The sequence below is a fragment of the Boleophthalmus pectinirostris genome, unplaced genomic scaffold, assembly GCF_026225935.1.
Source record: "Boleophthalmus pectinirostris isolate CB_2022bp ecotype Guang Dong unplaced genomic scaffold, ASM2622593v1 HiC_scaffold_21, whole genome shotgun sequence".
Classification (NCBI taxonomy): domain Eukaryota; kingdom Metazoa; phylum Chordata; class Actinopteri; order Gobiiformes; family Gobiidae; genus Boleophthalmus; species Boleophthalmus pectinirostris.
Genome location: NW_026571175.1, coordinates 13,162,352 through 13,177,619, shown reverse-complemented (window position 1 = coordinate 13,177,619; position 15,268 = coordinate 13,162,352). Strand labels below are relative to the sequence as shown.

General features: G+C 42.1%; 1 protein-coding gene across 1 annotated transcript in view; it reads right to left on the bottom strand.

Moving 5' to 3' along the window:
- Nucleotides 1–15,268, bottom strand: part of trappc9 (trafficking protein particle complex subunit 9) — a 151,086-nt gene that overhangs the window by 122,860 nt on the left and 12,958 nt on the right. The window contains exons 12-16 of the mRNA XM_055157138.1: nt 14,886–14,971; nt 11,754–11,880; nt 11,533–11,665; nt 9,557–9,720; nt 1,420–1,572 (exon numbers count right to left, since the gene is read on the bottom strand). Coding sequence (XP_055013113.1) covers nt 1,420–1,572; nt 9,557–9,720; nt 11,533–11,665; nt 11,754–11,880; nt 14,886–14,971 — 663 coding nt within the window. The remainder of the gene's footprint in view (nt 1–1,419; nt 1,573–9,556; nt 9,721–11,532; nt 11,666–11,753; nt 11,881–14,885; nt 14,972–15,268) is intronic.

Genomic DNA, 15,268 nt, shown 5'->3' with positions numbered 1-15,268 from the left:
AAAGTGCTAATGTACCAACTGCATGCTCACACTACACAAGCTGTGAGCCGTCATTCATGTGTTGACTTTGGAGGAAGCGGACAACTTGTGAAGAGGGTTCCTCTAAAATAAGATTTCAATATTCACCTCCAACTACACATACACAAACTATCTTTAGATGGCAGGAGCTGTAAAATGTCCCCAATGTTTTTATTTAGTGACTTTTATAACAAGTACAACTACTTTAAGAATCTGAACAGCAGTAAGTGAGTGGAGCCAGTATTGTAAACTGCCCTTGAGAAGCAGAAAGACATAGGTCAGCCAAAAGGAGAGCAACAACGCAATACCTCCAGGCTAAATGTATGCCCAGTGCTTATCTATTCAGGATTTAGTGCCACTGCATCAAACAGCAACTCATTTTAAGTGTAAACACAACTGCCCTGGAGGCTAACCACTATGTAATTCACTGCCCGCAGCGTTGGCATCAGCTGGGAATAGACAGGTGAATGGATGCTTTTATGTTTATTTGGTCAAATGTCAACTGATTCCACAGAAAAAGATAAATGAAGTTGAACAATCAAATATACCTGTTCATGGTTGAATGAGGAAAATTTTGGAAAATTCTGGCTGATGAGTAGAACAAAGGTTTTCCACTTTTGTATATGTACATGTAAATTGTATAGGTGCTTCATTTGGCAGCCAAGCAATGTAATTAAATGTTGAGTGAGTCAGTAGTGTCGGAAATAATGAGAGATTTCACCGTTTAATTAGCACAGACTTCAGGACTTGGTAATCGTCCAGCACACAACAGTCCAGACAAAAAACAAAGCCAATCAGACTCTATGCAAAGAAGTGGAAAAACAGTGGCGTGCGATTACAGTAGAGAATTAGACAAACATCAAATGTATTTACCCAATACTGCCTCCCACAATGTTCTATGATGACTACAGCCTGGGTCGTGTGTTATCAGCACAATTCAGAGCTCCAGTCACAGCTGAGTTAATTAAAATAGTGAAGCTGTATTGGCAAAATGACCTCATGAGAAAGGCTCAGTCAGAGAGATAAACAATTTCATGTGGGTACAGTCTGAACTGAAATAAACCTGTTTGTTGATTATAAGTATGTATTCTAGTATAGAGTCACTGGAGGAAAGACACGGTCTAGAAGACAGGGTGTAGAGATCACAGGAAATACTAAGAATTTGAGCAGAAATCAGGCTGTACAAGTGAAGGAGCAAGTGAAAGGAGTGACCCAGCGATCTCACACTATAAAACTGTGAAAAAAGGACCATCTAAAGAAGAGGAACAGTAATAACAACACTCCATCTCACCAATATATTTACACAAGATAAAAAAAAAAAAAACTAACAATTTGTCTGTTGTATTAGCAATTTGTGAAAATCTGTTTTGTTGTCAACCTGAAGTGATGTGTGGTCCTCACCATCATTGAGGTCCTGCAGTAGGTTCTCCTGACCTGAGAAGTCTAGCTTGACCTTGATGCTGACTGCGAGTGTCACAGATTGTCCCGGCTTCAGAGGCAGGTGAGAGAGCGCTTCTTCCATCTCCCAGCTCAGGAACTCCCCATATACTTTCTCTGCACCCAGGACACATATTTACACAATTACATTACATACAGTACATTTTTGAAAGGTTAAAAAAATAATTTCTTTAACTAATATAGTATAGGTCTTTTTAAAAAGACATATTCTATTGTAACAAGTAAATTAACAACAAAGTTGCCAGATTCATTTTTCTCCCTGATGTGAGTTTAGGACACTACTCTACCTTGTTTGATTTAGACTTAGACAAACTTTATTGACCCAAAAGAAATTGCTTGGACACAGTAGCTCATATATTGTAAAATAACTGAAGTAGCAAAAATAGCAGAACACCCAGTGTACACTGCAAATATACAGATTTGTACAAGAAGAAGAAACTAAGAAAAAAGGAGTAAGGAGTGCACAGAAGAAATGGTGATTTGACATTGGGTTATCCATGTAAAAAAATAAAAAGTAGAAAGACAGAATGTATGAAATGAGATGACAATGTGATTTTTTGCTCATAGTCTGGACCATTAGGACATGCCTTGCACAACCGATATACATAGCATCTGATTGGCCTGTTATGCAGCTTATTTGGGGATTCCAATTTCTACTTTTATTGAGACAAAGGACTGATCTGTCTGAATATTAATTATTCCTCCTGGCTCAACAACTGAAGACAACAGGTGAGACACTTTCCCTTCCTTTGTAACTGCTGGGACGAGATTTGTCATTCTGGTCTTAAAAAGTTTTAAACCGTTGTTGATCCGTGTGAACAATAATTACAGACCAGTGAGGTGCCCTCTTGCCCTAAGGTCAGCTAGGTTGATAGCAACAGGCTTGATAAACAGCTAACATGCTTTGTCCCAACAAGCGCCTGCCCTTTTTCATTCCAACCAGCTTTGGTTGGAATGAAAAACATACTAGGAATTCCAAACATGGAAGTTGGTTGCAAATTAGCAGCTATAACTGCTAGCCTTGATTGGCTTCAATTGACTAGGGCAGTATGGAGTTGCTACGTCCACATCTATATACAGTTTATGCATGCCCCAGAAGAACAGCTGAGACAAACAACCGCGAGCCTTCAACAGGGTGTGGGATTTGACAGCATTCATTATAGTTCTAGTTTAAATAACAGGCAATAACAGAGCTGTTCTTAGTAAATGAAAGAGAACTGAATCCAATCTGACACAGGAAGAATAAAAGACATTTAAATACGCAACAGAAGTAATTGAACAGGGGGAAGTCAAGATTGCAGATGATGTTATTACACAAGGGTGATAAGTCACATGCACTGTATCTGTTGGGAGTGTCTAGACATATTTTATCTCATTTCCCCGACTTTAGTAGTGTTTCCTCTGAACTACAAAAAACCTACAAATTCTGAAAGTTTGTTTGAATCTACCTTGGAAACTTTGGGAGCTATATACACTGTAGTACTGCATTGACAAAATATCTAAGAATGACAGGTCCTGCTGATTTAACCTAAAACACATGGCAAAACATCACAGAAGAATCTAAACTATGTGTTGTAAAGAGGAAAACACTGGCCAGGAGCAACATTACCATGCTTTCTATTATGGGCTCACGGTGAACAGAGTTTGGCTCTTATGTGCATCAAAGTGAGAGAAAGAAACAAAGCGCAGGGCTGAAGACTCCTGCATTATCTCAGCTGGAGTTTTAAGGAGGCAGATAATATCCACTCTTCCTTTGTTTTCTTATCAACAAACTTTCTGTGAATATTCTAAGCTTTTTGTTCTTTACCAGAAAAAAACGCAGCCTATCTCCCATGTCAGGCCTCTGTGGGTGCACTCCAGCAAGAGCAATGTTTTGTTTGTTTTGCCACAGACGCCTTCCTTTTGTGAGTGTCATCTTTTATTCATTAGTTTCTTACAGAGAAAGGCCTGGTCTCAAAAGCTACCTCTGCACTAGTTTGAGCCTGAAGCCACCTTAGGATTCTGAGAATGAGGTACACTCAGGTGAGGACCTACAGTCAGTCTTGGGTTCAGATAAGCAACAGTGGAAGCCATCACTCCTGCTGTACACAGAGGGGATCTTGCGTGTGTTAGAGTATATGGCAAAAAGGTCATTGAACTACGGTATATCAGAAGAAACATTTGCATTGTTCTTCAGTTAAATAATTCATATTGGGTCAGGTAAGTCTCACTTTATTCTCTATACTGTGCGTGTAGTGTGTAAAATATCTAAATGAACTTACACTGACACCCCTGAAAAGTTCTTTGTATAGTCCTGATGAGTAAGAAAACCATGAAAACGTGATAAAAAAATAATAATCTAGACTAAAAACTAAGGATAAATGAGCAGCATATACAGCTCATCTTGGTTTTTCTTTAGCTGTCTGCCTTTGTCAAAATGTCAGCTCCAAACTAAAGGGCCACTTTAGGACTTGGCTATGTTATGATTAGCAGTAAGAACACTAGTTATCTTTTGGTTGGTAGCAAAAGGCAGCATGAGACTATGACTCCAGTGCAAGGAGAGGTGATGACAATATCCAGTAATTATCAGCCTCCACAACAAACCCCAACAATGGCCTGAAAATAGAACTAATTTCATCTGCTCACAGCTACAAGTTACAAAAGGACAGAGTCAGTTTTTGCTGTGGACAATGATTTTAACTATTTCTGTTGTGTTATTAAAGTAAGCCAAAGTATACCAAAAGTGAAATTTAGAGATATAAAAAATGTAACAGAATGTATAAAGTCTCTCCTTTAAAGCGCCATCAGAAAAGCTAATTAGACCTATATTATCTCCCAGCTTCAATAACTGTATCTTCCATGTGAGAGTGTAAAACAAAGGCTGACAAAAAATGCCCTTCAAAGCTCTCCCAGCACAGGTTACATAGAATTAATTGCACAGGAGTTCTTTCTTAGAGCTGTAATGAGGCTTACGGCGAAGAATACCAAAGTAAATGGCACGGAGTCAAAGAGGTGGCATCTTCAACTGATGAGCCTTAACTGTGTGGTAGAGCATTCTGGGAAAGTTTGAAGACTTTTAGTATATCCTACAACTAAACTTAACCATTTAATTGTCATCCATCCATCCATCCATCCATTTTCGTCCGCTTATCCGGGGCCGGGTCGCGGGGGCAGCAGCCTAAGCAGGGACTACCAGACTTCCTTCACCCCAGACACGACACGTCCTCCAGCTCCTCCGGGGGGACCCCGAGGCGTTCCCAGGCCAGCCGAGAGAGACATAGTCCCTCCAGCGTGTCCTGGGTCTTCCCCGGGGCCTCCTCCCGTGGGACATGCCCAGAACATCTCCCAAGGGAGGCGCCCAGGAGGCATCCGGAAGAGATGCCAGAGCCACCTCAACTGGCTCCTCTCGACGTGGAGGAGCAGCAGCTCTACTCCGAGCTCCTCCCGTGTGACTGAGCTCCTCACCTTATCTCTAAGGGAGCGCCCAGCCACCCTGCGGAGGAAACCCATTTCAAGCGCTTGTATCCGCGATCTCGTCCTTTCGGTCACTACCCAGAGCTCATGACCATAGGTGAGAGTAGGAACGAAGACTGACCGGTAAATCGAGAGCTTCGCCTTTCGGCTCAGCTCCCTCTTCACCACAACGGTCCGATACAGCGACCGCATCACTGCCGAAGCTGCACCGATCCGCCTGTCAATCTCCCGTTCCGTCCTTCCCTCACTCGTGAACAAGACCCCGAGATACTTGAACTCCTCCACTTGCAAAGACTCCCCACCCACCCGGAGAGGGCAAGCCACCTTTTTCCGGTCGAGAACCATGGCCTCAGACTTAGAAGAGCTGATCTTCATCCCAGCCGCTTCACACTCGGCTGCAAACCGCCCCAGTGCACATTGCAGGTCCTGGTTCGATGAAGCCACCAGGACAACATCATCCGCAAACAGCAGAGATGAAATCCTGTGGTCCCCAAACCGGACCCCCTCTGGCCCCTGACTGCGCCTAGAAATTCTGTCCATAAACACAATGAACAGAACCGGTGACAAAGGGCAGCCCTGGCGGAGTCCAACATGCACCGGGAACAGGTCTGACTTACTGCCGGCAATGTGAACACAGCTCCTGCTCCGGTCATACAGGGACCAGACAGCCCTTAGCAAAGGGCCCCGAACCCCATACTCCCAGAGCACCCCCCACAGGACACCACGAGGGACACGGTCGAATGCTTTCTCCAAGTCCACAAAGCACATGTGGACTGGTTGGGCAAACTCCCATGAACCCTCGAGCACCCTATGGAGAGTGTAGAGCTGGTCCAGTGTTCCACAGCCAGGACGAAAACCACACTGCTCCTCCTGGATATGAGGTTTGACTATCGGCCGGATTCTCCTCTCCAGTACCCTGGCATCGACCTTACCGGGAAGGCTGAGGAGTGTGATCCCCCTATAGTTGGAGCACACCCTCCGGTCCCCCTTCTTATAAAGAGGGACCACCACCCCGGTTTGCCAGTCCAGAGGTACTGTCCCCGACCGCCACGCGATGTTGAAGAGGCGTGTCAGCCAAGACAGCCCCACAACATCCAGAGACTTAAGGTACTCAGGACGGATCTCATCCAACCCCGGAGCCTTGCCACCAAGGAGCTTTCCAACCACCTCAGTGACTTCAGCCTGGGTGATGGATGAGTCCGCCTCCGAGTCCCCAGCCTCGGACTCCTCCTCGGAAGACGTGACGGTGGGATTGAGGAGATCCTCAAAGTATTCCTTCCACCGCCGGACAACGTCCCCAGTTGAGGTCAGCAGCTCTCCCCCCGCACTGTAAACAGTGTTGGCGAAGAACTTCTTCCCCCTCCTGAGGCGCCGGACGGTTTGCCAGAATCTCTTTGAGGCCGTCCGATAGTCCTTCTCCATGGCCTCCCCGAACTCCTCCCAGCTCCGAGTTTTTGCCTCCGCAACCGCACGGGCTGCAGCACGCTTGGCCCGCCGGTACCCATCAGCTGCTTCAGGAGTCCCCCGAGCCAGCAAGGCCCGATAGGACTCCTTCTTCAGCTTGACGGCATCCCTTACTTCCGGTGTCCACCACCGGGTTCGGGGATTGCCGCCGCGACAGGCACCACAGACCTTACGCCCACGGCTCCGAGCAGCCGCATCGACAATAGAGGCTGAGAATGAAGCCCACTCGGACTCCATATCTCCAGCCTCCCCCGGAATCTGGGAGAAGTCCTCCCGGAGGTGCGAGTTGAAAGTCCCTCTGACAGAGGCCTCCGCCATACGTTCCCAACAGACCCTCACTACACGCTTGGCCCTGCCAGGTCTTTCCGGCTTCCTCCCCCACCAGCGAACCCAACTCACAACCAGATGGTGATCAGTTGACAGCTCAGACCCTCTCTTCACCCGAGTGTCCAAGACACGCGGCCGGAGATCAGATGACACGACTACAAAGTCGATCATCGACCTCCGGCCTAGGGTGTCCTGGTGCCACGTGCACTTATGGACACCCTTGTGCTCGAACATGGTGTTCGTTATGGACAAACCATGACTAGCACAGAAGTCCAATAACAAAACACCGCTCGGGTTCAGATCAGGGAGGCCGTTCCTCCCAATCACCCCTCTCCAAGTGTCACTGTCGTTGCCCACGTGGGCGTTGAAGTCCCCCAGGAGAACAACGGAATCCCCGGTCGGTGCACTGTCTAGTACCCCTCCCAAGGACTCCAAGAAGGCCGGGTACTCAGCACTGCTGTTCGGCCCGTAGGCCGACACCACAGTGAGAGCCCTGTCCCCGACCCGAAGGCGCAGGGACGCGACCCTCTCGTTCACCGGGGTGAACTCCAACACACAGCGGCTGAGCTGTGGGGCAATGAGCAGGCCCACACCAGCCCGCCGCCGCTCCCCGCGGCCAACGCCAGAGGAATGGAGAGTCCAGCCCCTCTCAAGGAGTTGGGTTCCAGAGCCCAAACTGTGCGTGGAGGTGAGGCCGACTATATCAAGTCGGTAACGCTCAACCTCCCGCACAAGCTCAGGCTCCTTCCCCCCCAGCGAGGTGACATTCCATGTCCCCAGAGCTAGTCTCCATGTCCGGAGATCCGGTCGTCGAGGCCCCCGCCGTCGACTGCCGCCCAGATCTCTCTGCACCGGCCCCATATGGCTCCTCCCGCGGGTGGTGGGCCCACGTGAGGACGGCCCCACGTCGCTCCTTCGGGCTAAGCCACCAGGCGCTCGCTGACGAGCACCCACCCCAGGCCTGGCTCCAGGGTGAGGCCCCGGTGACGCCAATCCAGGCGATGTAACTGGCCTTTGTGTTGCACTCATCATAAGGGGCTTCTGAACCGTTCTTCGTCTGACCCGTTCCCCCCGGACCTGTTTGCCTTGGGTGACCCTACCAGGGGCATGAAGCCCCCGACAACATAGCTCCGGGATCATTCGGGCACTCAAACCCCTCCACCACGATAAGGTGACGGTTCAAGGAGGGGCATTTAATTGTCATTAACAATTAAATGCCATTCCTGTTAATGACATTTAATTGTCATTAACAGGAACATCTTTGAAATGTATAAAAAAATGTGTTTATTAAATAGGAGAAATTAATGATATAATAAAAAAGTGTAATGATTTTTGTTTCTCATATTGATCAATCATATTTACAGCTCTTGTCTTGACTTCTTACCAACTTCTGACCAGCTGTCAATGTATTCCTCCAAAGTGTGAATTCTGGTTCAAATCACTGCTGAATTACTGACAGAGGATTGACTGAAGACCTCTCAATTAAAAAGATCCAAGCTGATCATCCCTTACAATTAGAAATGACTGAATCTTGATCTCAATTCCAATTTGATTAATCGCACAATAACAAGTTTTCTAGAATCTGTAAGCTCTTTAAAGAGGAGTATTTTACTTTTATGGAGTATTACTGCCAACACATAAACAACATGACATTTCTCCTTAAATGTAAAAAAGCAAAATGGTTCACAACTTCACAAACCGGATGGGATGTGCAGTATCTTAACTCATAAAACATGTTAATCGTTGTTTTCATCTAATAAACCCTTTTCGATGCAATAAAATGTAATAAGATCATCTAAATATGTTATGTGTTAGCAATTAATTCCCGATTAAGAAGTAAAAAGTAAAATACCTTTAAGGATTTCACTGTTGTTTGGTCATGGTGTCAATAATTGCAAATAATCGTTCACAGTAATCATAACACAAAACTTTAATATCATTACATCCCTACACTCAAGTGAAATAAACAGCATCAACTTCATAGGGCACACTTCCAAATGTTCTGAAAAGCTTGAGACTGGGCTTTGTTGAAGGAGAAAGTGGGGGGACTGCAGAGATCTGACAGCCGGAGCAGGTGCCCAACAAAGAGACAGAGAACATAGTGAAAACCCCACAGAGATGGAGGAGAAGGACAACAGGGCTGACCTGTGTGGCCTTGTGAGGCAAGCCCCAAGGGGAGGTGAAACAGAGGCTGTGGATGAGTAGACATCAAAGACTGTCTGTCCAAAATACTCTCATAATACTATTTTAGTCCACCAAAAACTCAAATAAGAGAAATGAGGAACCTGTAAAAGCTCTTAACATTTCTCGGAAAATTAGCAGTAGTTCTGGGTAATCACTCATTTTTAAAAGCTGGCGAAAATAAACACTAATGTTTAATATTAAAAGCAAAATGAATACAGCTGTGAAATGCATGCTTTGTGTGTAGGGTTGTAGTTGACTAAAGAAAATTTTGGTTCTCTGCTTATGCAGACTGAACTGTGCAGTCATTCCTAAAATTCCAGATGACTCACTCTAAAGGCTTTCTGCCTTCTCCTGGGGTACATATACATTTTTATAATCCTAATAAAATAATTATTGGACTAAACAACTAAACGACAACAGGCCTATTTGTTTGTGTAACTGTACTACCAAAGAATGAAGTCATGTAAATCTTGTTTTGCAACAGCTGTTTGAACAAAAAGAAATACATAATTTATGCAGAAGTAAGACGAAATCATACAGATGTTTCATTCAAATTCCTCTTTTCTTGCTTTTCATTTTACAGCAAAGCTAGGTGACTGTGCATAGGAAAGTCCGAACTGAGCCAGTGTAGCTGTTCTGTAAACTATGTTACCTTTGGTGGTGACAGTTTTGGAAGTTAGCTCCAGGCTTTCGATTTCATCGGTTCCAATATTTTCAAGCGTGATGGTCAGTTGCTGGGTCTCTCCATTGAAAAGCTGCACGGACACAGAACTAGATAGTTCCTCTTTGGACATGGGCTGAGCAGCATGAGTCGACCTGGAAGTACCACATCAACATTATATAAAGTTCAAACTTTTCATAAATTTAAATCCCTCTCATTTTGGTTTAATATGAACTGAAGGTCTACTGAAATTGTTTGTGTCAATAGCTTTCCTTCTGTTTTGATGTGTCTGTAGTGAATGATTTGTGGCTTGCAAATTGTTTTAACTAATAAGGGCCTATATTGTGCATATTTCTGATCTATGTGATGAGGAAAGAATATTATAACAAAAAGTAGACTTCTGTTTTGTTTTATTCACACATGTTTAACACACAAACCCAGCATATTTAGGGTGAGTTCTTCTCGCAAAAAGAAAACACTCTGTTCTACCTTGTGATGTCATGTAGTAATAGAGGAAGTGCACCACTGTGTTTTTAAACTCCATACCCCTTCACTAAAATCATTTGGTTAATTTCAATCATGGAATTGCCGGGAAATTGCCTGAACAAAAGGTAAATGGTATTTAACTGTTAACTTGAAAACTACTACTTCATGATATCACAAGAGCATTTTGATCTTTGGAGATATAGACATAGACATAGACAATTAATAAAGGAATACTCAAACATGTGTGAATGAAAGAAAACACAAATCCTGGTATGGTTTTGATTAGGGCATTAAAACATATCTTAAATATTGGATTAACATATCTTAAATATTTGATTTATCTGTACCTTCAGATTAGATGCAGTGAAGAATGGGGAAATTGTCTGAATTAACACAGCCTTAAACCAGTTCAGGATACAAATGATGGTTGACATTAATTTATTCTAATCAGATTATGAAGTTCTCAAATCTTCCTCATGCTCATGATTTTACAAATTTATGTCACGACTCTTAAAAGGAACAATGGGTAATATTGTAATCCATGTCATCTCAAACTGTATCTTCCACACAACTGACAGCACACAAGAATTTATCTTCTCATGCCACTTACAAAGCAATAAAAGGACTAATAAGACAAAATAAGAAAGAAAAGTCTCACTTGTCCATGTTACATTAGGCATAGAAAAGGTTTACTAATAATCCCCTTACTGCACATTTAGGTTCAGTCTGACAAATTGTGAGTAGAGTGGCTTAGCACTTCAGGGTCTCGTGATGGCAGAGTTTTCATTGTCATTGCATTTGCTCCTTGTGTCTGCTCTGGTCGTTTTCCAAGAGCGAAGAATAAAAACATTTTCCACATCAGAGGCTGCTAAAGTGCTGTACTTACAGGCCTGACCTAAAAAGTGGATTTTGCAGCCGCAGCAGCTCTGCTGTCAGTATGATTTACAACAGCCCACAGGCTGCTTTACCTGTTATTCTCTGCTAGTAATTTAACCCATGATTCCTTCTCTCATGTTTTCCACTCTAGCGGCTTGAACATTTCCTCTCCCCACACAGGTATGTAAACAAACTCCTCTGCTATATTTGTGCTGTCACAAGAAATTTACTTTTTGACACATTGTACCACACTGTACTTTAATAAGCTTCTAGAGCAACTGCAGGTCTATAGCAAATAATCTAATGTTTTATTGGGAATGTAGTGTAATGAATTGGAAAACATAAATGGTATAAGCAGGTGATCAATTGTGAGCACAGGATAAAGTTTTTTTTTTAAATTATAGCCATTGTTACAGTCTAATGTTTGGATGTGAATGTACAAGGGTTTGTCTATATTAACTATGTATATATTCAGAAATATTCCCTATAAACAAATAGAAAACCGGAATAGTAAATCTTGTACTGTATGTATACTGGCATGGCTCAAACATTTAATGCAAATATAAACAATTAAATTTTAAATCATATTATTGAATGTTTCTGACCGTGGGAGTGACGTGCTGAGCTGCAGACGAGGAAGAGAGGGAATGACCTCCACCAAACATCCACTGCTCTTGACATTGGGCAGGCCCTCCAGCAGGCAGTCACTAGTTACACCAAACACTGATGTGTGGTAGCCTGTGTGCAACAACATATAGAACATTGAGGCATGATATATGATGAAAAAAAAAATCACTGTAAAAAAATACAACAGTTCTTGACTTACCATTGACAGTGATGTTGCCAGCAGTTCGAGGGACACCAACCAAAGTGACTGGATACAAGCCAGACTCCGCAGGGAGGGAGAGAGCAGCCGGAAGGGACTCAAACTCCACTCCAGAGGTCAACAAACCCTGGAGACAAAAAAATGTCATAACTAAATACAAAATTAGATTCTCTCTCCAAGTCTAACACAACCTGGAAAATACATAATTAAATCTTTAATCCCCTTTTAAAAACAGAAAAGCTATAAGATGATGCAACCATTTCTCATGTAAGCATCTTAGTATTTCTCTGAGATCTTGGTTGTATCAATTATTTAGGTATCTGCTGTCTAGACACCATATTTTTGTATATTTAAAAAAGGAGGACAGTTGTGTGGACAAATCATTCTCCACAGATCAACAATTCATTCAGGGTGCTACTGAGTGAAACAAAAATGCAGAAATATATAAACATTCTGAATGAAAGTACAAATACTGTGGACATGTAGATCTGGTTCATTTGCAGTCAGGTAAAGCTGGCTCTTTTGGCTGTGTACATTCCCTGTAGTCAGTAGCAGATTGTGTGAGACAGACTCAATGACGTAATGACTACATCAATCGCTGAAAGCAGACACTACCTCACTGTGGGGAAGGCTGCTGACGAGCTGCCCCCTGAGGTGCAGCCAGCGAATCTCATTCAAACTCTCCTTGGATTAACTCCATTATAAGCTACAGGCAACACAACTGCTCACCTGCTAGAAATGGTCATCTTGCAGATCTGTAGATAGTTAAACCCATAAGACAAGTGAAATTAAGATGGCCAGCACAGGCTTCAATACAGCATGTTGCACTCAACCCATAGACTGCAAATTTATGGCAGCCATCTGTCTATTTGTCTGTTTATAAATAGGATGTTTTATTGTAGAAAGATACATTGAATGTATATTAACTAGTCAATTTTTAAAGAAAATAATTCAAATAATTAATTGTTGGAAGGAGACAGAAGTTTGTGCAAGTGCGCTGTCTGGAGACAAAGAACAGTGGAAGAGGAAAAAAGCCTTGCTTTAATAGAAAATCAATAGTACCAAACAAAGTTGGTATTCGTGTTCTAGTCATGTTGTGAATAAGAGGGAGAGTTTGTCGTGCCAAACTCCAGGGTCACCTTGGCGAAGGCGGGGCTTGAGTGACCTTGTGAGTGCAGAGTGTAGAGAGTGCAGGAGGCACATCCGCAGTTACTTTGTCCAGAGAGGCTGACGTAACTGTCTGTGTTAAAGCGCCACCTGGTCGCATCACATCGTATTTTGCTTTTTTCTGGTATTTTGTATGAAACAAGAACATATGTAAGGCATTATTTTATATATTGTTCAATATAAACAGCAATATTTGTCTAAATCTGGTCTAATAAGCTTCCTGAGCTTCCTGCTCAGAAGTACAGAAATGATGCACCCTACATTTCATAGTGGAATTTCGTCGTAGCAAGCAGCTGATTTTCATTTTTTTATATAGATCTGTGGGTAGAGGCAATTTTCTAAAGAGTCAAGCCTCAAATGCAGAACAATATACACAAAAACATGAAGGAATCAATCCAAATACAACTTTGAGCAAGATAATGATCATAGAAGCTCTAACAAAATGGTTAAAAATTCATAAAAGTGGATTAAGATAACATGTCCCCTTGAATATCTCCATATACTTTTGTTTATGCTGTAATAAACTTTACAATATTTTACAGATTATTAGAAACAGCAGCAGTGAGAAGTGGGTAATGGAAAAAGCAGGGTGTGACATGTACAGGTATGACATGAATAGCCTTGCTCATATATTGTCACCCAAATTTGTGGCCATAGGGCAGCTCACCTCTTAAAATAATTAGAAATTTCAATTAAAACTTGTTGAATTTGGATTTATTTCCTTTGCAATCATCTCTCAATATATCAAATATATATATATATGTTTCTTTAAAGCTTTGACTTATCAAAAAAGCATTCTGATATTTTCTAAGCCAAATTATATTACTAAAATAATGAATGCCTGCAGTTTCTCAATATGGTCACTTGAAAAGATCAAATCACCAGTTCACTTGTTATTCAGTGAAGCAAACCCTGTCTTATGATAACTCCTCAGGTTAAGCACTCCACAGATGTCCCAGGCAGTAGGTTGTCTGCATTTCCTGTGGTTAAAGCAGCATGTTCTGTTACCACATGATTCGGGCCAACTTAATCAACCAGCATGACCTACCCAAGTCAATTTGGGACAGCCACCACAATGAAGTCACTGCTGTCTCCTTTCACACAGTGCCACAGACGTTTCATGGCAATTTGTTTCAGACTTACAAGATAATTAATGCAGCTTCACTTTGGACAGGTGCACATGCCAATATCTCCCTATTGCCTTTTGTAGAGCATATTTGTTGTTTCTGCTATTTTTTAAAATAACCCATATTACACTGTTTTCTGATCTATGTTATAATGATGTTTCCTCATCAAAAACATACCTGGAGTTGTGTTTTGTTTCATCTACACATCTTTAACACACAAACCATACATATTGAGTTCTTCTCTCAAACAGAAAACACTTTTACCTTGTGATGTCATATCACAATACAGGAAGTGCTCCACTGTGTTTTTAAACTCTATACACCTTCACTAGAATCATTTGGATAATTTCAGCCCTGGAATTACCAAACTCTACAGAACAAAAGGTAAATGGTAGCTGTTAACTTGAAAACTACCACTACATGACAACACAAGGTGAAACAGAGCATTTTGATCTTTGGGAGATGTAGACAGACTAATAATAAAGGCTTACTTAATAAACATGTTTGAATGAAACAAAACATAACTCTGGGGATGTTTTGGATGAGGTAACTGCATTATAACGTTATATAATGACTTAAGGCTCACAATAATAAATTGTGTGGAATACAGGACCCTAGTATTGAGGTTTTCGCATTTTTATACTCAAACAAGGCAAGAAAGTATAGCATTTATTGTTTTTTGTTGTTTGTTTTTTTTCAACTGGACTTTAGTAAAGTATATTTAGAAGCTGAATGAAATTTATTTAAAATGATACAAAAACTAAAATGTAACAAAACTTGGTAGATACTCATTTATTTGATAAAATTGAACAGTGAATTACCTGGCCAAAAGTCTTACCATGTTTTCTACACGGAGTTCATAAGGCATAGGGTTGTAGACCATAAGCTGCACCTCACAGACATCACCTTGAACCCACTGGAAATCTGAAGAGAAAAAATATAGCGCATCTTAAGTTTAAAAGTACTTTAGATCAGGGGTCTCCAACCTTTTCCCTCCAATGAGCTATCCTTACAAAACGAAAATGCCAGAGAGCTACAAATTTTAGTGTTTCCAAGAATTTTAATATATAAGAGCCATGGCAAGCCTTAAATGGGATACAGTTAGATGCCTATGAATAAATTAATTAAGATCAAATTGGACTTATTCTGCGCAATACATATAATTCATCTTTAGATTAAAAAAATCCTATATTGTCTTTACAATGGATGAATAACTCATTA